Below are 26225 nucleotides of genomic sequence, written 5' to 3'. Positions count from 1 at the left end.
TATGATTAAATGATTTTTAACACATTTTCATTGTTCTTTTCAAGATTTGCGCGCGATAGCGGTGTTTTGATCCATTTTTTTATTTTTTTTGTTTTGGTTTTCCCCGAAGGGTAAGGCAAAGGGAACTATGCCCATACAGCCATGTCTGACGTATTTTTTTTCTTGATGATTAATGAAATGATGAAAGGTGATGATGATGAAACCTAAGCCCCCACCCTCGGAGTAGACTCCTACTCCGAACCCCAAACGAATTAACTCAAAAGTCCGCATAAACTTTTGAGTTATGAAGCGGCTTCCCGGCACGAAGCGAAAATAGGCAGATACACTTTGTTCCTTGAATACTCCAATATAATAACACTCGCGAATGTCTTCCGACTAACTTAATGCGATCATTAACCACAAAACACCACTTCGTATTAATTATTTAGATTACTCAATGAAGAAAGCAACTGTCCCGTTCCCGTTTCCCGCCGAAAAGCCTTAATTTTTTTATCCTTTCATTTTTTTTTTTGTTTGGTTTTCCTCGAAGGGTAAGGCAAAGGGAACTATGCCCATACAGCCATGTCTTACGTATTTTTTTTCTTGGTGATTGATGAAGTGATGAAAGATGATGATGATGAAACCTAAGCCCCCACCCTCGGAGTAGACTCCTACTCCGAACCCCAAACGAATTAACTCAAAAGTCCGCATAAACTTTTGAGTTATGAAGCAGCTTCCTGGCACGAAGCGAAAATAGGCAGATACACTTTGTTTATTGAATAATCCGATATAATAACACTCGCGAATGTCTTCCGACTAACTTAATGCGATCATTAACCACAAAACACCACTTCGTATTAATTATTTAGATTACTCAATGATGAAAGCAACTGTCCCGTTCCCGTTTCCCGCCAAAATCAGTACGCTTTATTTGCTTTATAAGTTCGCATGTAATATCTTCACTAAAAATTTTATTTCTCTGTTGTCAAATTGACTGAATCTACCAAATACTTGGTCTTTGATACCTACTTACTGCTTGTTTTGTTTTTTTAAGGCTTGGGGTGAGTTTTTGGCGGGAACCAGGGGAATGTTTCCTAACTCATACATGAGTATTAAAACCATTGTGTGATTACTTGATTAGGCTGATTAGAACAAATTATACACGGCAACAACACAGAAAAATGGTAAGAAGATATAATTCAGCTTAAGTTGAGCGAATAAGGTCATGATCGTCATCAGCATCATATCACTTTATTTCATTCTAATTTATCTTAGTGCAGTGCAAACTTAGTCGAAGTTGTTAAAGCTTGGCATTTGTAACAAAGTGGATATTAGAAGAGTTTTGATGCAACTGAATGGAAAAGACAGGTGGAGTGGAAACGCGAGAGAAATGTGAAAATTGCCGCAAAGGTAAGTTCAGGCGCCGCAGTTAGTTACGAATTGGAGGAAGTTATTCGAAGCTGTTTTAACTAGTTCGTAATTCAGAGAATATCTGGATTAGTTAACTGACAAATAAATGTCCGGATTAATAATATGGGTATATTATTTAGGTTAGTGACATCGTAACGAAAACATTAAAGGATGATGCAGACCATGATTCTGAGTTACTTTTCATAGCAGGTGAATATTTTCGTGGCAAAAGTATGTAACAAAAAATAATATAAAAAAAAAAACATGAATTAATTGGAATTTTCCATCGCAACAGTATAGATTTAAAAGTAATTTTAAAAAAACATGGTATCGACCCCACCCACGCCGTCTTAAGTGGGTGCCCTTCATGTAATTATGGGAATTTATTTTTTTTCCACAATAATACAAATCTTTTTTTAATACTGTTACGTGTAGCGACATCTGTGTACAGAATAGTATTTTACTTCTTACTATTATAGGTTCGACACAAAGCATTTTCAACCCCTTAGTTCTTTACGCCCGCAGTAATACAATTGTTTATCAATAGATGTCACTGTTTGTACTTTTTTAAGTAACATACACCCATTGAACTTCCTCTATGAACAGTCATGAGCAATGTACCCACTTTAGGACTCTGTCGCACTAACATATCTGACATTTAGTGAGACTTACAGTTCAATTTGACAAAAAAGTTAATACAAAAAACAATGCTAATGCAATGCAATGTTAATGTGACATGGTACCAAAGTGTATACATATTAATGCTCGTGACCGAACATCCTATTATGATACTATGTATTGTTTGATTAGATACTTTGAATGGACAGACAGACAGATAAAATTCACGCCCGCAATCCCTGGTGGGGCGGCTGTAAGTTGTGGCTATCTCTACCTACCCCAATAAATGTAGTGGTTTTGTTTCATTAAACCAGTAAATATTAGGTACCTACAATTTATTGTATGTGGGAATAGGATATAAAATAGATTGAATAAGTCACACAGTACTTTATTCTAGTTTTGTTTTGTTTGATGATTCAATTCAAGTTGAATACCTACAAAATAGTTACATTATGGCTGAAACATAGGTGAGAGAGTCAGTTATAAAATGATACACACTATATTCTTGTTGCACAGGAAGAGTTTACAAAAATTGTTACCACCTTAAAAATCAAACATTTTAGTTGGTGTTGCCAACATCAGGCACATAACTGTAATAAGTGTTACTACCTTAACATAACATTAAATCGTTTAGATAGCAACCTTTTTAAAGAAATTGATCTTATACATGTTCTGTATAAGACCAATTTCTTTAATTAATCATTATGGGTACCACTTTATTATATTCCTTGTCTGGTGTAAACCGCTACGTACCACTAAACTACATAATGTAATAACTGCCATACTCAACATATAAACGGTAGTGAGTGCCCAGATTTTTTTGCCTTATTTTAATGGATATTTCTTTTTTCCAATTTAAAAAGCACATTCTTGTTGGTGTAGCATTTTCCATTCTTGTCTGTCAAATTCTTTCGCTACCTTTCCCTACCTTAAGACACAATGTTCGTCTTCTCTTTAATCTGTTCCATGTAAGGTCTTCTTGGTTGGTTGGTTGATGGGTTATTAGCATCCCCTGTTACATTGGACTTAAATATAGCTGGCGAGGAGTGGTTTATAGACTATACACCTCTGCCTACCTCTACATGGACACAAGAGCTATGTCTTTGTATGTGTGTATATTTTTACATTATTGTAAATGAACTGAACTTACACTCTGGTAAATTTATATAGTGCATGATATCATATTCTTCAGATCTAACTTAAATGGCTATGTACCTAGAAGGTAACTCAAGATTCATATTTCTATAGAAAAGCCCATTCATTCCTGTTCTTGGATTAAAATAACGTCTCAAAACCTCCCTTACTTCTGCTACAGTAATAGCTGGAACTCCTTCGAAACCAGATTTAATATACACTGCATTGTTCAAACTCATCGGATTACAAAAATAACCACCCTCAAATTTACTGAACGGATCTCCATACTTTTTCTTAGCATCTTGTCTAATTAAGAATACGGCATCAACAATTTCAGCAACTGTTTCGTAAGCAACAAAACATAAAACCTCTAATGCTGGTATAGTAAGTTTAAGTTCCTTCGTTGGATTAATCCAGCGCTCTAACTTCACAAATCCTCTTCCAACATTATTACTGGTCCGAAACGAACTGCAACGTGCTTTGTGATACGCTTCATATTTGTCATAGCACATAGATTCTGTGATTTTATTCGCTCTTACTTTCCTCAAATAATCAATGACATCGAATTTGATTTGACCTACTTCATCTGCCTCGTCCAGTTCTCTTATAACGTCAATGTGTGTACGTCTCTTCTTAATCATAGGGTCCTTCTCGTCTTCTAACATTATTCCAGATATTATCGGCTCCGTAGGATTACTCACATTCACCTGGCGATTTTTGTCAATCACATCCATTTTTATTTGGTAATCATGAAGGCGTTTTAACTTCATTTTATTCTTCCTCATTAAGTAAATTATTTCAAAATTCGTGATAGTTTTAGAACCGCGAAGTACTGCATAGTGTGATGCTTCTTGCAGCATGCTTTTTAGTTGCTGCAGAACGACATTTTCGACCAAAACAACGGTTGCCGCGTTCGGGTTCGGATTGTCACCAAAACCGTGCATCATGTTCGATATTTCCTTCTGGAAATTCGTATTCTCACCAGTACCATCTACGGTGAAGTAGGAAACCATTTTCGTACCTAATCTCGTTTATTTGAAAATAATTTACGCAGACAAAACAAAAATAACAAGTCCTGTTCTGTCAATTGCTGTCAAATTGCTGTTGGCTGTCAATTATAATGTCATGTTTGTTTTTAACTTCGCCTTAATCAAGGCAGGCAAAGATCTGAGGACCATACAGCCTAGTTTGACAGTTTTATTTTTTATGCTTCAGCGACGTTTCTATTCAAGCAATTACAAATCACGTTTGCAAATAAGAGAAGCTATTCAAAATGGAGCTAACACTTAGAATGAATTTGCAGAAACTATAGTATAATCGTAATACTTACTTTAAATGAAACCACAAAAATACGATAAATCATTTTTATTATATGTCGATATTTCTGCGTATTAAGGAATAGCCAGTTTTGACAGTTAAGTGACAGTCAGCTGATTGTCAAATCAAACAAAAAATATAACCTTGCGCTTAGTTACCACGACCTTCCTGAATTTCGTTATTCTTTTCCATTAAGAATCTTTTAACATAATTTTGACTATTTTGCTTCATTTTAGATAGTTTTTTTTATACAAAAATCATGAGTTTACGTAATATATTACGTTTAAACACATTCAAAACCTCGTTTTTACAAGCCCGCTTAGCTTCTTGCTGGTCTTGCGGTCAGGATATCAAGAAATTGGTTGCAAATCTCTTCTGTTCCAACTGTAATGTTCTTCAGAAGCCAGAAAATCATGAGAACTATTTTAAAATCATGGGAGTCAGTGAAACATTTGATTTGGATGAGGCCGAACTAGCTAAGAAATATAAAGAATTGCAGAAATATTTGCACCCTGATAAGTTTGCTAACAGGTAAGATATTTTTAATTTACATCATTCGTGATAACGTAGAAGTTTAGTTCAAATTCTTGCACCCTACGGTTGCTTGGAAGAAATTTACGAATAGTACCCCGTCTGTCTTTAAATTCCTATTGGTTATGTTAATATTCATGTAATAAAGTATTCTGTATTGTATTGTAAGTTTATAACTAACACCATTTACATACACAATGAGGGACATTCCAGGCCCCCTAAAAAGATCAGATTTAATATGATAATTACCATGACACTAATTACAGTTATAATTATACAATTATTATATTTGTTGTACATACAATTTACAGGAACAAAGAAGAGCTGGAAATATCAGAAATGTATTCGTCTTTAGTCAATGAAGCTTACAAAACTCTGTTAGAGCCCTTACAGAGAGGTATGAATTACAAGTTTGTACATCCCGTCCAATTAGATAGGTAATCATTACTTTGAATGGGCCCTGCCATAGAGCAGCATAGTGGACGTTGCTCCATACCCCTCCGGTTGTTTGAGGGAAAGCCTGTGAACAGCAGTGAGATATGTATAAATAGACTCATCATCATCACTAATTTAAGAGCCACGCTCTTGTCGGTGTAGCATTCTACATGCTACTTTTTTTAGGGAAAATAGGGCAGTGGTTTCCCTCTTGCCTTCCACCTACTAAACTATTTAGACTATATAATGTATTTTTATTAACATTATAAACTGTGTTTTCTATTATATTAGAATAATTTTTGGGACAGTTTTTATTAAAAAAAACATTAAAGTAAAATTAAGATTATGTTAGATGTTAAATAGATAAAATACTTTATTGAGCACAATGGACACAAGATAAATATTCAAGAACTTTTAATGTTATTTGTAGCATAATAATTATTTTAGAGAAAATGTATAATAATGCCTAGTAAGAGTAATAAAATTTTAGAAGCAATTAATTCTAGCAGACAACTTAATATTATTTTAATACAGATAGAGCTAAAGAAAAGGACTATCAAACATTTTTTTTTAAGATAAATATTTATTTTAAGTGTAATAAAAAGTTTTTATATTGTATTGTAATCATTTAATATTTTCTTAAAACTTACAGGTATTTACATGCTTCGTCTTCGTGGTAAGGAGATACCAGAAAAAACTGAAGTAGATAAAGCATTTCTCATGACGATTATGGAGAAGAATGAAGAAGTGGAGAGTGCTGAAACGGAACAAGAAATAATGAAGTTAAATGAAGAAAACAAAATGAAAATTAAGGAATTGCAGAAAAGAGTCTCTATGGCTTTTTTTGATGGAGATATGAAGAATGTTATAAAATTGTTAGGTATTATGAAATATTACACAAGCATTGATAGTCAAATCCAAAGTGTGATACGTAGTAAAGGGATTATTCGATAAGTATATTAATACTATAGCCTTGATTAGTGTTTTATTTTATTTTTCTTTGGTAATTAATCAATAAAAATAAAATCCTTTTATTTTAAACAACTTAAAAAATCTGTTAAGTTAGTACCTATGCATAATGTTTTATGTTAAGTTTTGTTTGAAATATAAAATTCAAAGATTTGTTACTAGATTTATAGTTATCTATAAAATAAAAATAAAATGTTTTTACTTGTTTCTTGTACCAAAAAATATGTGTCAAATTTGTGTCCACACAATTTTAAGACCTTGGCCACACTTGAACTACTTACCTTCATTTTCAAGTGGACAATGACAATTCCAATTTTTTACAATGTCAAAATAATTTAAGTATAAAAGTACCAATTATCTACAAAATTAGGTACATCAAAGTATAAAGTAATTGTATGGAATTAGTCATGTACCTACGTATGCCATTAAAATTAGATTATTAAAATAATTAGCTTTACATAGAACATAATAATATGCGATTGACTTAATCAGGTGCGGGTAATAAGTTCATCTTACGATGGGTGTACCTCTACCCCAATTGAGATATTAAAATAGTGGTTTCCCTCTTGCCTTCCGCCCCGCAATACTTTATTTGACACGAGTAGGATGGTGCTCAAAGTAGTCGATTCCAAAGCCGTACTAGGACTCTGAATAGTACTGACAGTTACTGTTGCCCTCTGTCAGGTTCCAGGTTACAGTCCCTATGACTTGAACCTTCCGTTCTGCATCTTCACACGTATCCCTGGGCAAGGGTACATTATACCGAAATAATCCAAAAATTTTTTTTTAATTAAATTGGCTCGCGTTTGACCAGTCTCACCTGATGGTAAATGACGATGTGGTCTAGGGTGGATCACGCTTATAGCGATCCATATTAGGCATCGGCCTAATCAGGTGTGGGTACTAAGTTCATCTTGCGACGGATGTACCTCTGACTACCCCAATTGGGATATAGTCGTGAGCCTGTTATCCAGGGTGTGCTAGATGGGAACTCAAAATCGTCACCCGTTGTTTAGATTTCGTCGTCGTTTAGAAGCAGAAGTGCGTGTGCAGAAGTTCGCCAGTTACCATAGACTAAGAAAATAATAATTACTATACATAGAACGGCAACTCTCCGCTTCCACCAGCGGCTGAGCTAGGTTTACCTCACGCCCCTCGGTCTTACTTTAGTCTTCAATCGTATGGGCGTCAGACGTCACACACACAGATGCGCGTGTACGATACCGTCAATGTGTAGTGTCTGTGTAAAACGAGGTATTTTGTATGAAATGTCCGTGGTGTGCAGGTAAGTAGGTCAGTAAGTAAATAGATTAGCAACCTACTTGGTGATTCTCTTGATGAATTTATTGACGTCATCCGTTCATTTAATATGCAATTCTAATAACTACCTATCTACTTATGAGAAAAGGAAATTATCCACTTAATTATCCACCCACAAAGAAAATTTCTACCTTGGTACGAACTCAAAACCTTGAAGGGTTGATTGATAATTATGATTATATCTACTTACTTAGATGCCTGTATAATTAGAAAGATTTATTAGGGTAGCATCACACTTACCCATTGAATGCACCGAACCTGTTATGTTCCCTTATGGGGGACAGAGCTTCAAGCAAACGGACATACCTACTTGTAGATACTATTAATACCTACGAAGTTCTAAGAAGGAAAATAATGAAAAATATCATCATCTTAAAGTGAAAACCACCTAAGTGCTTATTTTGGGAAATCACGTCCGAATTTGAAGTAAGTATGTTAACAAAAGACACGCTAGTTTCAATCCAGGTCTTCTTCTTCTCTCGTTATGTGATGTGGATTACCAACGACATCAACCCTGGTGTCAGGATTACTATTGAGCAGCCATAGGCCCCTGACATGACTCTTGTAACGTCTACTAACTTACATCAGTAAGTAGTAACCGGTACCAACGGCTTAACGTGCCTTCCGAAGCACGGATCATCTTACTTTCGGATACTAATCAGGTGATCAGCCTGTAATGTCCTAACCAAACTAGTGTAACTAGTGTAGTAATTTTTGTGATAATTCCCCACCGGAATTCAAACCTGGGACCTCCGGCTCGTGAGCCTAACACTCAACCACTGGACCACCATGATGTAAGTAAGTAGTCGTTACAAGAGTCATGTCAGGGGCCTATGGCGTCTCAATAATAACCCTGACACCAGGGTTAATGAGGTTGGTAATTCACCTCACAACCCACACTATAGAAGAAAACTTATTTTTTTAATAGTACAGCATAGAAGATAATAAAATAACAAAACTAGATTAATGCAAGGAATCTAAAACGTTTTAACCCGTTTAAAGTTTAATCCAAGACATCGGATAATTACGCCTTAACGTGGATAGGCCTATAATTTTGTTTGTACGTCTTCCGTCCCATAATTAGAGGCAGAATTACTACTGAGTCTGTACATTATATATGAATATGTAAGCTGTAACAACCACTGTTCAACTGTGCTATAAAGCCAACAATGTACGTTTTTAAGATCATTACACACTATGCTAGCATCTCAGCTGAGGCACAGGATTAAAAAGACCACATTATTGAAACAATTCTTTCTAAAAATAATACACTTAGATTATGTCACGTGTTCATCATCACTAATTTAAGAGCCACGCTCTTGTAGTAGCATTCTCCATGCTTCTTTTTTTAGGGGAAAATAGAGTGGTTTCTCTCTTGTCTTCCGCCTCGCAGTACTCTGACGCGAGTGGGATAGCGCCTAGAGTATTCTATTTCAAAGCCGTACTAGGACTCCTGTTCTCCGCATCAGAATAGTACTGACAGTTACTGCTGCCCTTTGTCAGGTTCCTTCTAAGTTATAGTCCCTGTGACTTGTCCCTTCCATCCTGCATCTTCTCACGTTGTTACGCAACAGTTGGCAGTTAGTTGTTGGGCAAGGGTTCTACATAATACCCGTAGGTCTGGATCCCTATCTGAACTCTGCCACTCTGCCACCATCTCACTCTAGCCTACTGAAGTAAGAGGCGCCCACCCCCGCGGCAAGGACGCACCGAACAAGAATTGCCCCAGTGGAGGGCATGCCTTAATGGTCTTGTATGAAACCAGAAGCATAGCATGTATAATGTTATGTGTTACAGATCACTAAATTGACTAGGTCATCATCATCAGCCCATTAATGTCCCCACTACTGGGGCACGGGCCTTCCCTATGGATGGATAGGGAGATCGGGCCTTAAACCATCACGCGGGCCCAGTGCGGATTGATGGTTATTAACGACTGCTAATGCAGCCGGGACCAACGGCTTAACGTGCCTTCCGAAGCACGGAGGAGCTCGAGATGAAATCTTTTCTTTTGTGGTCACCCATCCTATGACCGGCCTTTGCGAAAGTTGCTTTATTTCAACAATCGCAGACCGAGCGCGTTAACCGCTGCGCCACTGAGCTCCTGAAGAGACTAGGTCATTAGATGGTTTTTACACGCCTGTATCTCTAAAGAGTTGTACTGTAGAACACTCACTCTATGTTTAAATCCCTATTTATTTATTGATGTAATAGGGGGCGAGCTTATTGCCATTACATTCATACCAAAACTCACGTCTATTTCCCACCGGGGCAAACAGAGACTACGACATTTCATTTGCTTCGATCCCGTCCTGACACTTCTCTAGCTTCCTCCACATTAATCAATCGTTTCATACACGCACGCCGGTTCAGAGTAGATCGAACTGACATCTCCAATTTGGTCAACGTACGTCCTTCTAGGTAGCGCCAAACCCGCCAAGTAACGTAGGTAGGTATTGCCATGAACCGGGTACAAATCCTGGAAACCACGTGATCCATTATTATATGATCCAAATATGAATTCAAAGTCATAAGGTCGAATGAAGTGGTTTAGAGTCCGACCCGGAAATCGAACTCGCGACACTGTATGTAAGTCTCGCGTTCTCCAAACTGGACCATTGGTTTTTACATTGACTCACAGTAACATACTCAACTCATTAATGTACCCCAACGCACCCTTACACATGTACCTACCAAAATATTTTCAATGAAATCAATTTATGAATGAGTTCACTGAAAACAAACAACCATGGCATTGAAATGTTGTACAAAAGACTAACGGTTTATTTCTGTATTTCCAATCAAGTTAAAAGTAAACTTAAGTAGTAAGTATTCTAGGAATATAACATGAATCAATGTAGTGTATATTGTCCTTTGCTTTTGTAAGCCAGGCAGTCGCTGATTTTAATTTAGCTATTTAGACACAGAAATTATCCGTCCTCCATTCTATTCGGACGTATTATTTCAACAGTCGGGTAAACATAGTTATTTTGATAGAGTTGGCAGTGAAACAGCAAAGTGAGTTCTTACAACTTAAACTCTTCATTTACTTTATAATAATACTACTTACTAATACTTCACGAGTTAATTCCACCCACTCCATTCCATCTACTGACAACTAGGCGTCGGCGGGCATTTCATCTTTATGTTGTGCATATACTACCAATCTGCACTAAACGTTTCACCTCTTCCTTTTTGATGCGAACAGCGAAGGATTGGAACTGCCTGCAGCCGTCTGTTTTTCCAACTTATAACCTGGGAGTCTTCAAGGCTAGAGTGAATAAGCATTTGCTGGGTTATTATTATGAGATTAAACGAACTTACCTGTAAGTGAAGTTCTATCTCAATTATACGAAGCTCCTTGTTCGAGAGGTTTTTTACAGTGTAGTCTACGTCTTATGCTCCAGCATCGTCACAATTTTCAAAGCTCATATCCAAAGCTAAAAAAAAAGTTAGTTTCCCGCTTCCGAGCGCACCTGTCAACTAATGTCATTATGTTTAAAGCATGTTTCATGGACAACTCCATCACCTGTGGAAGCTTTAGGGCGGGATATTAAAATTGAAGGGAGGGAGTCCTCTCGAACAAGGAGCTTCGTATAATTGAGATAGAACTTCACTTACAGGTAAGTTCGTTTAATCTCATAATTATACTCGCTCCTTGTTCGAGAGGTTTTTTACAGTGTAGATGTTTAAAGCTTAGTTGGGAATGAAACATTTAAATTGAAACGAGTACCAATAATATGATTATTCATTAATAAAGTACATTTTTATCACAAAGGCTAATTAAGCTGCCCATGACTTTAATCCCAATAAAGGCAGTCAGAGGCACAGCCGTCGCCTGATAAACTCAGCGCGGCGTTCCACCAAACGTTTTGATATTATCATATAAAAAACAATAAGAATAATTACTGTTCGCTAAACAAGTTTCACCAGTTCTCAAGAATGGAATCGATATTATGTATGTTATATATGGTTATACTATACTGTACTAGAATAGATACATAGTTCTAAATAATAAAGTTGAAGTTAAGCAAGTACATTAAATATCTATTTCACATGACTATCAATTTCACAACAAAAGAACTACACAAGAACAAATTTCTGATGGAAGCTCAGCATCACAATTGGCTATACGAGCCTCACAGGGACCTCACCATAGAGCAGACTTCCGAAGCTCTTGAACAACAACGATAGTTGTAGTCGAAAGGACTGTGAGACTTTATCATATAGTGTAACACTCATTTTTCATTGGCACACCAAGGGCTACAATAAAATCAAAGTTACACATTATTTGTTTACATACATAAAATAAGAAGAAATACATAAAGAACGGGTAATGACGCGGGCACCCAGGCACAAGATTGATTGTAACATCCTGTGCTAAGTTGGCAATTGTTGTCGACATTGAGTAGTCAAATGAATCCTAAGACAACATGTCAAATTGATTAGAGAAAATACAAATATAAGTGTAAGTAAGAATTTCGATACATTTATTCAAGTGACCTTTTTCATTAAGATATTCAGAACCACTGATCTAAACTTTCCTCTTTATTATAAGATATTGTTAAATGAGGCTGAAAGTATAAAGAGGGCGCATTTACATTATGTACTTGTGTGATAATTAACTTCGTGTTAATTAAGATTTTGTTTTTATTAAAATAGATTACCTGAGCCCACGTTATTTTGTATTACCTAATATCGACCATATGGGCTTGGTAATAATATTTAGTATATATTTTTTTTTATGTGGTAATAATAAATATAACTTGTTGTGGAATCTTTTACTATTCCTCTATGCAACCTTTCACCCACCATCAGATGATAGAACAACGTACACACGACACATCAACACACGTAACATTGTTTACGCAGCTATCCCTTTAGTGTAATAATTATTAAATTTGTTTTTAGGACAGTAATAGTAACGTCCTATTATTTACTGGAAAAAATAAATAAATGGATAAAACATTTTTACCCTTAGGTATGCAGTTACATATAAGGATAACATTAATTTATTAATTATCGGTCGTGTAGGTATATTATCATCGTTTGTAAAAATCATCCTTTTTCTTTAATCTAACCTAACATGATCCCGTTGTTTGCACTGGGATTCACTTCTCATACCCAACCTGAAGATTTAATATGTCAGGTTATTGAGTGACGGGACCTGCCTGATTGACCTTACAACACTAACCGAAAAATAGGATAAACATATATTTATCATAAAAATATTATTGTTACTTCTCCACTGCAGTTTGGTTCCGATTGATTAAGTGGAGGGACACATCCCGTATATTGCTGTTGTAACATTAATGTTGTAATTTTTATATTAATTGTAAACTGTGTTTGGGCTGATCAGCAACAACATAATAAATCTACAACAACATAATTTAGAGAAACCGCTAACGGTTATGATGTAAGTTATATGTTACTAATGAACTATTTTTCCTTCCTTTTCACCTATGAGTTAATAATAAAAAGGGCAACTATTCTATCTAACAGAACTAGGTATCAATATTTTATAATTTCGAATGTAATACTTGAAGGAAATTTTCATTGAAGTTATAATATTATCAGGTAGGTACCTCAATTTATACTGAGATTAGTATTGTTATTCCTGATTAACAAAGACAGTATTTGAATCCCATGTCTTAATGATAATGCTAAAACTTTTAGTGATAGACATTCGGGATTAATTTTACCAGAATTTTGAAAAGTAAATATCATAAAAGTAAATATATTTGCTTGAGCAAATTTTCCCATTGTAACTTTGTAGGGAATTCTTCCTCCTCATGAGGTACTATTCTTAAACGGCCTTCCTGCCTGGGGCACTGTTGATACTAATGGCTGTGAGACTGCCAATACATCTGGTTGTAGCTCTGCTACTACTGCTGGCTGTAGGCCTGCTGGTACTGCTGGTTATGGCACTGCTGATCATGTCTGGTTGCATCAATGCTTTTATTGCTGGCTGTGGGCGGCCTGCTGATACTGTTCCTTGTGGGCTTTCTGTTCGTAATGTTGGCTGTGGGGCTGCCTGCTGATACTGTTGTCTCTGTTCCACAGATCCTGCTGCTATCTCGTTTACTCACTCTTCAGGCAGCGTTATTCATTATTATTTATGTGCTATTTGAATTTTATGATCTTGGTTGAAAGAATTTAATAGCAGTTAATGGTTCTCTAACCATGTCCTGTGTACAGTTATCTCTTTTGGAAGTAATCTCTGGCATTACATACTATTAATACTTTGATTTCTAGCACAGTTGAGGTTGACGAATAGAACAGAGGCTTTTAGGTTTTGAACTGTCGGTTATTTCTTCAGAATTTGTACTCTCATTATTTTATAATGAACAATTTGACGTAATAGTCTATTGTTTCTCAGCATTAGTCTTATCTTGAGTTTCAATATGGGTAGGTAAGCCCTGACAATTAAATCGTTTATCTTCAATTCCTCAAGTGCCAAATCAAACATGGAAATAAAAGTATAAAAAATAGTTGGTCTATGTTCTGGCTATCGTAGCTTTATGTTATTTGAGTAGATACCATAAAGTCCATTGTCTATCCTCTAAGTGATAGCTCTAGGTATGGAAATGAGAAATAGGTATATATAGCGCTTGCCAATGCCGACCCTAATCGCGGTAGCTCTTATGTTAATAGGGTTCATACCATCAAGTCCATTGTCTATCCTCTAAGTGATAGCTCTAAGTATGGAAATGAGAAATAGGTATGTTAGCGCTTGTCAATGGCGACTTTCCTTGTGGTATCTTTTACATTCATTGTGTCTTCAAGTCCATTGTCTATCCTCTAAGTGATAGCTCTAGGTATGGAAATGATAAATAGGTATATAAGCGCTTGGCAATGGCGACCTTCTTGGTGGTAAATCTTTTGTTAATTAGGTTGATACCATCAAGTCCATTGTCTATCCTCTAAGTGATAGCTCTAAGTATGGAAATGAGAAATAGGTATGTTAGCGCTTGTTAATGGTGACCTTCCTAGTAGTAACTCTTATGTTCATTGCATTGATACCTTCAAGTCCATTGTCTATCCTCTAAGTGATAGCTCTAGGTATGGAAATGACAAATAGGTATATTAGCGCTTATCAATGGCGACCTTCCTAATGGTAGCTCTTATGTGCATTGTGCCTTCAAGTCCATTGTCTATCCTCTAAGTGATAGCTCTAGGTATGGAAATGACAAATAGGTATATTAGCGCTTATCAATGGCGACCTTCCTAATGGTAGCTCTTATGTGCATTGTGCCTTCAAGTCCATTGTCTATCCTCTAAGTGATAGCTCTAGGTATGGAAATGTAAAATAGGTATATTAGCGCTTAGCAATGGCGAACTTCTTAGTGATAGCTCTTATGTACATTGAGTTGGTACCATCAAGTCCACTGTCCATCCGCTAAATGATGGCTCTAGGTATTAAAATTAGACATAGGTATATTTGCGCTTTGCAACAGTCTTAGTGGTTGATTTTTAAGTTAATAGGGTTGATACATCAAGTTCATTGTCTATCCTCTATTGTGATAGCTCTAAAAGGAAACAAATAGTCTGTCTATCCTCTAGTCAGACAGTTCACTACTAGTGCTTAACTAGGTGACTCTCCAAGTGGTGTTCTCTTGTTGGTTAGGTTGGTACCAATAATCATCACCCATACGTTGGAAGCTTGAATTATAATAAGATTAGAGTAATTTGGAAGAAATTGCTTACTATAATAAGGCTATCTCTTGCCTGTACCCTCTTAACACTCTTTCTGTTTTTATTGTTAGGGTATGTTATCATCATCTTATATTGTAAGTATCATTCGGAGAAGATAACATTATTATCACCACTTAACAGAGACTGTGGGATGGGATTATGTACTGTTATAATATAGTATAATATCAGTTTTAAGTATGGTTATCTTGTGTTGAACCAATTATAATCCTCTAAATGTTTTAAGTGTTATCTTGAATAAGTTATGTATCTTGTCTACCAATGGTGTAGATGACCTCTGTAATATCGAGTACTACTGTCTCATAGGTACTTTTTGATGAACAGGGTAAACATGAAGTGCTTCTGTCGTCTAATTATCTGAACTTTTCAAATTATTTCTATGTTTATTATTTACTTTTCTATGCCATTCTGTGGTTATATTTCACTGGGTCTCTTCGTTTTATTATAAAACTGCTCTTTTCATTCGCTGATAGTAAGTTATCAACCACCACATAAGTCAAGAACACGAATTACGAAAAGAAACAAAAATAAAAATCTTTTTTTTTTTTTTTGTGGCAGATGAAAATAAAAACGTGGCAATCAGGGACTGAAGACAAGGCTTAGGCCTATTTTGATCGTGATTTTCGAATATTAAATTACTAAAGTCAAGACTGTATAGTCCTCAGATCTTTGCCTGCCTTATATAAGGCGAATTTAAACAACAACAACATCGGAACAAAGTATACATTTAAATCACTGTTATAACAAACACGATACAATTTTAATATTATTATTATTTCTGTTAATAAAACTAGTTACTTTTATTAGTAATAAGTACCGACTTAAGTTACTTCTTCGAATGTTAGGATTATAAAATTATTATAACCTCAAAAAAAGTAATTTGTTTTCGATAATAAAAGGAATCAAATTGAATTGATCATAATTATATCTTCTCTTGTTTTAGTAGATGGATAATGTTAAGACTTACCAGTTTAATCCACATTTTGTTTTATCAAAAAGAACTTACACTCGTCGTCATCCACATTTTTTCTTTGGTACTGTTTCTAGGTTTTTTAAAGAAAAAAGCACTTGATTATGTAAGTAACAGATTTGTTGCACTACATCAATCATGTTTTTGTGTTAAATATTAGTTTTCAATTAGTTTAAAATACTGTTTATTTACGGAGGCGAAGTGACGCGCCGGTGCACAAAAACCGTAATGACATTAGTTGACAGGTGCGCTCGGAAGCGGGAAACTAACTTTTTTTTTAGCTTTGGATATGAGCTTTGAAAATTGTGACGATGCTGGAGCATAAGACGTAGACTACACTGTAAAAAACCTCTCGAACAAGGAGCGAGTATAATTACTATTGCGTATGGCAGACAAAAATATCCTGCGTGGATCATATATCCCCTAGCCAGTTCTCTGCCGCATCCGTCACACAATGCTTTGCTAGGTAATCGTGCACTACCCTAGACCACATCGTCATTCATCATCAGGTGAGATTGTGGTCATAGGCGAGCCTATATTATTTAAAAAATATATATAAGTAACTATAAGCCTTGATCCCCGCAGACACCACTTAACCTTGTTTTAAGTTATTAGTTACAGGCTGTCAAAACTTAAACATAGCTGCGGGCTTAGCACCGTAAGCACGCGACTCTTTCTCGCCACGACAGAGATCATCTGTCTCTTTCTGTGCAGTACTGTGAGAGAGTGATGGGTTACGTATGTCGAGGCGAGAAAGAGTCGCGCGCTTACAGAGCTACGAGGGGAGGTCAAAAAGTTCGCGGAATGAGGGGGAAGGGGGTCGAAATTAAACACGAAACTATTTTTCCTTTTCAATATATTCTCCCTTAACCTTAACACATTTTCCGGATCTATCAAATAATTTGTTTATTCCATCATAAAAAAAAGATTTCTCTTTGCTGTCAAAATAGGCCGAAATTGCAGACTTGACTTCTTCATCATCGCCAAATTTTCGTCCACGCAGTTCCTTTTTCATTTTTGGGAACAAATAATAATCGCTGGGGGCCAAGTCTGTACTGTAAGGCGGGTGGTTTCATTTTTCGAACCCGCATCGGTGAATGGCAGCCGTCGCAACATGGCACGTGTGGACGGGTGCGTTGTCGTGCAAAAGGAGCACACCTCTTGACAGCTTTCCTCTTCTTTTTTCCTTGATAGCCTCTTTCAATCTATCCAGTAAAGAAGCGTAGTAATGTCCCGTTATAGTCACACCACGATCTTTATAATCAATCAGCAAAATACCTTCTGTATCCCAATAAATAGTGGCCATGATCTTTCCGGCCGATTGTGACACCTTAAACTTCTTTGGAGGAGGTGTGCCTTTTTTATGCCACTGCATCGACTCTTGCTTCGACTCAGGTTCATAGTGGTGAACCCAGGTTTCATCTCCAGTAACAATCCGGGCCATAACTTCTTCCTTATTCTCTCCACAGAGCTCTAAAAACTGGCGAGAACACTCGACACGCTCGCTTTTTTGAAGTGGCGTGAGCATTCTTGGAACCCATCTTGCGCTGACCTTAGTGTAACGAAGCATTTCGGACCAACGAGCCTTGTAGCGACATCTTGTGGTTTCTGGCGATATATCGTTGTTTTATATTTTACCCGCAGGAAATCACAGATGGCGCTGCAGGGTTATCGATGGGCCCGAACATTTTAATAATTTTCTTTTGTTCTAAATTATTATATTAAAATTATCTGCAACATTTATTTTGATATATTATAATTATATTGTTTAAATTTTGGGATCAAACAAGTCGATCGATTGTTGTCGTTGATTCGGCGAATTTATGGTTTGGTAGATTTTTTCTAGTTTGGCAATATTGTGGGTTCGTGTGTCAGACTGACAGCTGGCTGAGCTGAGAGACAGGTTATGGAAAGTGGGGACGTCGCGAGAGCGCCGGAGACTCCACTGCCGTAACAATAATGTGGGCAAATTAAAAGCCACGATTTATCGGCGACATCAAGAGCCGATGTCTCGATTTAAATGAATAACTTAACCGAGATGGTGAGTCCTCGCAATTCTTCGTGCATATTTTTGCACCAACTTTGTGATAACCTCGAGGTCCTTGTTTTCAGCAACATCACTGAAATCCCATCGCCTAAGGTCCAGTGGGTGGGTTTAGGTTTCATCCGAGCGATGCCCAACTATCCCGGATGAACCTGTAAGTTATTTTCTTTGTTTTACACTCGTGAGTTGCCTTGCCACGCTGTCAGCTGAACCACATGCTAATCATTGCCATTCCTTGTTGCAGATGGGGTTTTTGTTTTTTCCTTTAACGTTTTAAAGTTTTAACGTTTTTGCAAGTTTTAATCTAAGAAGAAGTTCATGATTGGATCAGACTATTTCAACGAATTTTGTGAATGAAGATTGCTACTGTTTTCTTCTGCGTTTGCAAGTTATTTCAAGCTTCATTTCGGCGGAGCTTGCCTTGGTTGGTTGCACGTCGAAGCTTTCCTTTGTGCGGCGCGCATGTGGATGTGCCGCGCCTCTCCTTTTGTCAACACACCGGATAAGGCCCGGTGGAGGACTGCGAGGTTGACCGGTGGACGTGCAGCCCGCCAGCTGCGTAACAGTTGGCCCGCTGCGCCGCCATCGTCCAGCACGCCCTGGCCTGAGCCGGCCTCTACTCATCACCTGTACGGTATTCCGGAACGCCTCAGGTAGGCCTGATAGTCGGAGGTCCTCGAGTAAGTGAGGTGACTACTAGGAGGACGGAAAGATATTTTAAAACCTAGTGCTATCTTATGGTCATGTCACAGAATGATACTTTACCTAATGGCCCACTTCTCAATAATTAAATTCTATTCTATTGGAATTACAAAGATCTACCGTTTCAGTGGCGCCCTTCTTGGTGAAATTGTCGCTCTGTACAACCATTTTAGAATATAAGTGGTGTTGGCATAAACTTTAAGATTAAATTTAGTGAAAACAGTGTATTTTTTTTTATTATTAAAAGTGATGGGATTTTGTGTGAATTGTTTGTGTTTTGTTTGCATCTAGGTTAAGTTGTGTCTGTCTTAGTATAAGTAAGGTTCTAGGCCTCCTACAGAGACCTAACCTAAATACTTATTTTATTGCAATAAGTTTAACCCAATTCTAGGGCTTATTGTCAATTTTTAAAACTACATTTGTGTTTTCATTTTATTTAACCATTATGTAAACTACAGGTTAAAACATATTTTGAACATTAATTTGATGCTTACTAGCAAATTTTTTTATGAGTATTGAGCTTTTTGTTAAGATTTGGACTACTAATATCCATAATAATAGGTATATTTTTTTTACTATTTGTAAACATAAATGATAAAAACAAACAAATTTACCATTTAATTTTTAAATGAATTAATATTACTTTCATAAAACATATAAAGGTAGTTTTTTATTAATGCATTTATAACAGGACATTAAATAAAAATTGATACTCTGTAACTTTCCTTCATCATCATATTGTTAGTTGTGCCGCTGCTTGGCAAGCATTTTTCTTACTTGGTTTTTTGGAATAATTTTAGATCTGTCTTTTAAAAAACAACTTTATTGAGTAATATTTAGTAGTCAACTTGCTTTACAATCTTATATATTACAACTTAAAAATAAACATTTACTTCATAGTAAACATAACCTAAAACAAAATTTATATAAAACACTGTTGTTTCTTTTATTATTTTGAAAGTTAATTACAGGAATAAACTAAGAATTGATGTTGTGTGATAATAACAGTTATTTGGTCTATATTTAATGAAAATATTGTACATATTCTAGAAAATAAGTTTTGGAGGCAGACGGGTACATTTTGATATAAATTTACTTAGTTAACTTCAGAACTCTTTTCAAACTTGAAATTATAACTAAGACACAACCATGGATATCCAAACTGTTTGTTTACAATCACTGCTCTGTGATGAGTTGGTTTATGGAGTGAGTATTCGTGCTGAAGCACCAGCTGATACTGTTCTCAAAATGAAGAAACAGCTTAGGGAGTTGATCACAGGTTTCTCTCCGGATGAAATACTGGACGATGAGCGGAAGCCACAGGCCGAATTCCCAATTATCACCGAAAAGCTGAAGGAGCTGCAGGCAAAGATTGATACTGCAGTGAAGTCTAGGGAACGTCATCACCTTATGCGTGCTAGGGCTTTGTATAATCATCTTCATCACCGTCTTGAGCGTGTAGTATGCACGGAGTCTGTCGATAGGGACATCCAATCGAAGCAGATTGGGAATCTTAAAGCTTGCGGTCACTCATTGGAGAATTTTTCCTTTTCATGGTTAGCATTCAATAACATTTAGATAAAAATTTTTTGGGGTTACTTGTGTCATTAGGACCTAGTAACAATCTATTTATAACAAACACGAATTGTTTATGTGGTTAAAGACTATTAATTGAGTCTTTTGATTTTAAAATAACTACAATTACCAATAGATGTTTTATGTTTAATGTTTTTTTTTTTAGTGTGTTTATGGTGCGCTAATAAGGCCCATACACACTAGCGTCTGCAACGCAGCGTTTTTATGAACGCTCAACTTAGCGTTTCATATTTTTATGATTTTATGGGCGGTTATAGCCAACTATTTAATATAGTTTTTTATGTTGCTCGTGACAACATTTTTTTTAGGCTTTATAGTAGCCATTTATTAGAAAACCATTTAAATAGGAAACCTCATTAGGTTGACTATTTTTATTTGTTTTTCGACGGAGCGGGTAGTGACTCCTTAAATAAGCCTCTAGCAACTGTTATTTTGTTTTGTTTTTTGTCTTTGTCTTTAGAATTGGGGTATCGAGTGACACTATGAGAGTCGTCAGCTCATCAGGGGTATGATTGTGGGTAACATCCAGTGAAATGGATACTGGGTGCTACTATATGAAAGAAGTGAAAGGTGATTAACGAAAGGCGAAGAATAACAGGTCGGGGTAATTGTTGTGCTTAGGGTTGTGCTGTTTATATGTTGGTTTGTGCTTCGTTACGTTTTTTTTATAAATTGTTTAGTTGTCTTGTCTTTTGTGGCAGATTTTTTTTTAAATCATTAAAATTTAGACTGGTTGTGCGCTCCAGGCTCTATGGCTGAGGGCAGCCGTGTTTCTCACCCAGTTCGAAACCTCTCGTGGGTAGGGGGGTATTGTAACGAAGCATTTCGGACCAACGAGCCTTGTAGCGACATCTTGTGGTTTCTGGCGATATATCGTTGTTTTATATTTTACCCGCAGGAAATCACAGATGGCGCTGCAGGGTTATCGATGGGCCCGAACATTTTAATAATTTTCTTTTGTTCTAAATTATTATATTAAAATTATCTGCAACATTTATTTTGATATATTATAATTATATTGTTTAAATTTTGGGATCAAACAAGTCGATCGATTGTTGTCGTTGATTCGGCGAATTTATGGTTTGGTAGATTTTTTCTAGTTTGGCAATATTGTGGGTTCGTGTGTCAGACTGACAGCTGGCTGAGCTGAGAGACAGGTTATGGAAAGTGGGGACGTCGCGAGAGCGCCGGAGACTCCACTGCCGTAACAATAATGTGGGCAAATTAAAAGCCACGATTTATCGGCGACATCAAGAGCCGATGTCTCGATTTAAATGAATAACTTAACCGAGATGGTGAGTCCTCGCAATTCTTCGTGCATATTTTTGCACCAACTTTGTGATAACCTCGAGGTCCTTGTTTTCAGCAACATCACTGAAATCCCATCGCCTAAGGTCCAGTGGGTGGGTTTAGGTTTCATCCGAGCGATGCCCAACTATCCCGGATGAACCTGTAAGTTATTTTCTTTGTTTTACACTCGTGAGTTGCCTTGCCACGCTGTCAGCTGAACCACATGCTAATCATTGCCATTCCTTGTTGCAGATGGGGTTTTTGTTTTTTCCTTTAACGTTTTAAAGTTTTAACGTTTTTGCAAGTTTTAATCTAAGAAGAAGTTTATGATTGGATCAGACTATTTCAACAAATTTTGTGAATGAAGATTGCTACTGTTTTCTTCTGCGTTTGCAAGTTATTTCAAGCTTCATTTCGGCGGAGCTTGCCTTGGTTGTTTGCACGTCGAAGCTTTCCTTTGTGCGGCGCGCATGTGGATGTGCTGCGCCTCTCCTTTTGTCAACACTCCGGATAAGGCCCGGTGAAGGTCTGCGAGGTTGACCGGTGGACGTGCAGCCCGCCAGCTGCGTAACAGTTGGCCCGCTGCGCCGCCATCGTCCAGCACGCCCTGGCCTGAGCCGGCCTCAACTCATCACCTGTACGGTATTCCGGAACGCCTCAGGTAGGCCTGATAGTCGGAGGTCCTCGAGTAAGTGAGGTGCCTACAGGTGTACGGACAGTGTTTTTAAACATAGTGATATCCCATGGTTGTTACGGAGTGACAATTAACCTGACGGACCAAAGCGCGACCTGTCTCCCTCCATAGGGTTTCTACCTACCTATGGATAATTAAATTTGTATATTTAAAATTATACAGTGTACAAATTCAAAGGGAGTTTTCTTTGTCTCATGCTCACCGGTCTATAACATCTAGCTGTGCCCTTCAGGTAAACACCACTTTATAAATTTCTGAAACATATCTGTATTTACATACCTTTTCTATTTCACCTACTTTCCTATAAGGTAAGCAAAAATCATTTGTTTCATTAGTCATCCCAAGATGTTGATGTAGGATATTTAAAATACTTGTTTCGGATACACCGACCATTGCTGCAAGCTGCTTCTTCTTCAAGCGGGTATCTTCTAATACAAGTTTCTCTACTTTTTCGATGATTTCCGGTGTGGTGGCCTCAATGGGCCGTCCGGAGCGGGGGTCATCTTCAATCGACTCTCTTCCTTGCTTGAAAAGACTATGCCACTTGTAAACCATGGTTTTACCAGGGGCAGAGTCCGCGTAAACTGCTAACAGCTCTTTAAAAATCGTCTGAGCGGATTTTCCTTGCTTGGTGAGGAACTTAATGACGGCGCGGTGTTCAATTTTCTCCATATTCGCTGAGTTCTTCCCGATTCACTTGTTTGCTGGTCGATGGTTCAAACGTTAATGACCCGATTTGCTTCAAACTTGGTACATATACTGTTAATGAGGTGTGCAACTAGCGGCTACCTGTACGAGCAAACCAACCCCCTCCAACCCCTCCATTCCGCGAACTTTTTGACCTCCCCTCGTAAGCCCGTGATGAGTATGTGTACTCGTATATACTTACTTTGCACCTGCCTACTCCTTGTGGGATATCTACAGGAGTCATGCTGATATGTAACGTGTAGATCAGATTTAACATAAGCAGACGATATCCTAATATCCCAATTGGGGTAGTCAGAGGTACATTCATCTCAAGATAAACTAAAGTCCCACACATCGCCGTGGTAGGTGAGCCGTATCGCCATCTATAATGGTCGAGCTAAGTTATTGATGCAAGGCCAGTACCAGGGTTCGAACTGGCGATCCGTGATTCAAAAGCAAGCTGGTGTATTACAGGAGCACAGAGATTTAGACTCCTAGAGTAAGCGTGATAGATGATACGTTATATTATATTATATGAGGAGCTCGGTGGCGCAGCGGTAAACGCGCTCAGTCTGCAATTGTTGAAGTAAAGCAACTTTCGCAAAGGCCGGTCATAGGATGGGTGACCACAAAAAGAAAGTTTTCATCTCGAGCTCCTCCGTGCTTCGGAAGGCACGTTAAGCCGTTGGTCCCGGCTGCATTAGCAGTCGTTAATAACCACCAATCCTCACTGGGCCCGCGTGGTGGTTTAAGGCCCGATCTCCCTATCCATCCATAGGGAAGGCCCGTGCCCCAGCAGTGGGGACGTTAATGGGCTGGTGGTGTGTATATTATATTGCTTGTTTATTTAATTTTACAATAATTGAATCTGAATCTAAGGGATGGGAATCGCATTTCCGGTGCTCAGTTGTAACACCAAGATCGGTGAGGTCGTTCGAATAAAGAACCCACTGAAGAAGAAGAAGAATAACACAAACAATTTCCCCAGAATGCATAAAGTCCGTCGTGCGAACGATGCAGTTCTCATGTACATGAGCGAGTTGGGAGCCCGTGTGGTGGCGGAGTCAGGAAGAGCTGAGGACATGTTCCATCTTGGCAAGCTGACGCTACGAAGCCTTAAAGATGACCCGGGGTTTGTTCTGCAGGTGAGGATGACTTTGGCTTTTAACAGTCAAGACAGAACTGGCCATAGGGCACACCTGAATCACTCAATCCAAGGGAAGTTTGGTATGGAGATAGGGACCTAGCGAATGATGGATAATTTTTATTTCGAAGAATACATTCATCGCAAGATGAAGTAACTACCGAGCTTTCTGTTAGACCAACGAAGGCTCACGATCTGGAGGTCCGGGTTCGATTCCCGATGGGAACATTATCGAAATCACTTTGTGAGACTGTCCTTTGTTGGGTAAGGACTTTTCAGGCTTGAATCACCTGATTGGTCCGAAAAAGTAAGATAATTCCGTGCTTCGGAGGGCACGTTAAGCCGTTGGTTCTGGCTATTAGCCGTAAAAACACCTCCACCAACCTGCAGTGGAGCAGCGTGGTGGAGTATGCTCCATACCCCTTCCGGTTGATTGAGGGGAGGCCTGTGCCCAGCAGTGTGACGTATACCTATAGGCTGTTTATGTTTATGTTTTATTATTCAGATCGATGCCGCAACAGACGAATCGGAGACGAACGCCTCTGTCCTGGAGAGGAGCGTGAAATGCGCTATAAGCCTGAAGAATCTGGGGTTACAGTGTGGTGACGTCATCGTCCTCATGGCGCCGAACCACGTTGACCTGGCCATACCATTCTATGCTGCACTGTACCTTGGAGTCACCGTTGCCCCTGTGGACATGACTTTGACAGTTAGTGAGTATCGGACTATCTTCTTCTATTGTGTGGGTTGTGAGGTGGATTACCAGCCTCATCAACCGTGGTGTCAGGGTTATTATTGAGCCGCCAACGGCCCCTGTCATGGCTCATGTAACGATTACTCACTTACCAGTAACTAGTAAGTAGTAACCGGGACCAACGGCTTAACCTAAACTCAATAGAATTACATTTGCTTCGACGTGCCTAATTACGTGTATTAATTTACTTAATAAAATTAATCTTTTTTAGGGTTATGTATACGTTTTTACAATAAAATAGCAGATAATATTTTAAATTTGTCAGAAAATTGATTTAAAGCTCATGTGACATGTTACTTTATGTAAAAAAGCATATTATAACATTAATGACTACCTAAATGATAAAAATGTCTGGTATTGAATGTGTTCCTGTAGTTATTAAGTAACTTGTAATATATACCCTCATTGGTTTTTCAGCCATAACACCTTGCAAAATGACGTAAATTCAAAAATGTTACATTGACCTTCAACAACTTTATCCATGATACATACATACATAAACTCACGCCCGTAATCCCAAATGGGGTGGGCAGAGCCACAAGTAATCAAAGACAACTTGCAGCCACTGTTGATACGAAGTCCTAAGATGAATATGATGAACCTTATGGTGATAAGGGATCAGCCTATCGCCCATAACATTAGTCCATCATGTTAGAGGACGCAATCCCTCTGTCGGTTTTTACGACATGCCCGGGAAGACAAGCAGCTGAACGTGTTCTATGTTTTTTAATTGCTCCCAGAACAGCATAGAAGCAATAACGCAACGCATAATAGGGTTTGTACTTAGGAACGCCACCGCCCTCTCAGACGAGGCGACTTGCACTCTATATACGTCGCTTGTTCGGAGTATATTGGAAACGAGCTCTGTTGTATGGATCCCATATGAGAGGAAATACAACCTCATTTTGGAGCAGGTGC

General features: G+C 37.7%; 3 protein-coding genes across 3 annotated transcripts in view; 2 read left to right on the top strand and 1 right to left on the bottom strand.

Annotated features, from left to right (window-relative positions):
* Positions 1-2374: 2374 nt before the first annotated feature.
* Positions 2375-4233, bottom strand: LOC126376284 (transcription initiation protein SPT3 homolog). The gene has a single exon (XM_050023600.1). The coding sequence runs from the start codon at positions 4152-4154 to the stop codon at positions 3207-3209; it is 948 nt and encodes a 315-aa protein (XP_049879557.1). The 5' UTR covers positions 4155-4233; the 3' UTR covers positions 2375-3206.
* A 369-nt stretch (positions 4234-4602) lies between these two features.
* Positions 4603-6587, top strand: LOC126376312 (iron-sulfur cluster co-chaperone protein HscB). Its single transcript, XM_050023640.1, has 3 exons — positions 4603-4989; positions 5301-5386; positions 6077-6587. The coding sequence occupies exons 1-3, from the start codon at positions 4718-4720 to the stop codon at positions 6376-6378; spliced, it is 660 nt and encodes a 219-aa protein (XP_049879597.1). The 5' UTR covers positions 4603-4717; the 3' UTR covers positions 6379-6587.
* A 4071-nt stretch (positions 6588-10658) lies between these two features.
* Positions 10659-26225, top strand: part of LOC126376230 (luciferin 4-monooxygenase-like) — a 29968-nt gene continuing 14401 nt past the window's right edge. Inside the window, exons 1-3 of the mRNA XM_050023495.1 lie at positions 10659-10731; positions 24398-24554; positions 25059-25266. Coding sequence (XP_049879452.1) covers positions 24399-24554; positions 25059-25266 — 364 coding nt within the window. The 5' untranslated portion in view covers positions 10659-10731; position 24398. The remainder of the gene's footprint in view (positions 10732-24397; positions 24555-25058; positions 25267-26225) is intronic.

Source organism: Pectinophora gossypiella, chromosome 20 (genome assembly GCF_024362695.1).
Source record: "Pectinophora gossypiella chromosome 20, ilPecGoss1.1, whole genome shotgun sequence".
Classification (NCBI taxonomy): Eukaryota; Metazoa; Arthropoda; class Insecta; order Lepidoptera; family Gelechiidae; genus Pectinophora; species Pectinophora gossypiella.
The sequence above is the reverse complement of the archived record's forward strand: the minus strand, read 5'-3'. Positions and strand labels throughout refer to the sequence as shown.

Bases quoted from the DNA above. Each gene is read 5' to 3' on its own strand.
- LOC126376312 (XM_050023640.1), top strand. From the start codon at position 4,718: ATGAGTTTACGTAATATATTACGTTTAAACACATTCAAAACCTCGTTT. The intron at 4,990-5,300 runs GTAAGATATTTT...TACAATTTACAG, and splicing joins CCTGATAAGTTTGCTAACAG to GAACAAAGAAGAGCTGGAAA. The intron at 5,387-6,076 runs GTATGAATTACA...TAAAACTTACAG, and splicing joins GTTAGAGCCCTTACAGAGAG to GTATTTACATGCTTCGTCTT.
- LOC126376284 (XM_050023600.1), bottom strand. From the start codon at position 4,154: ATGGTTTCCTACTTCACCGTAGATGGTACTGGTGAGAATACGAATTTC.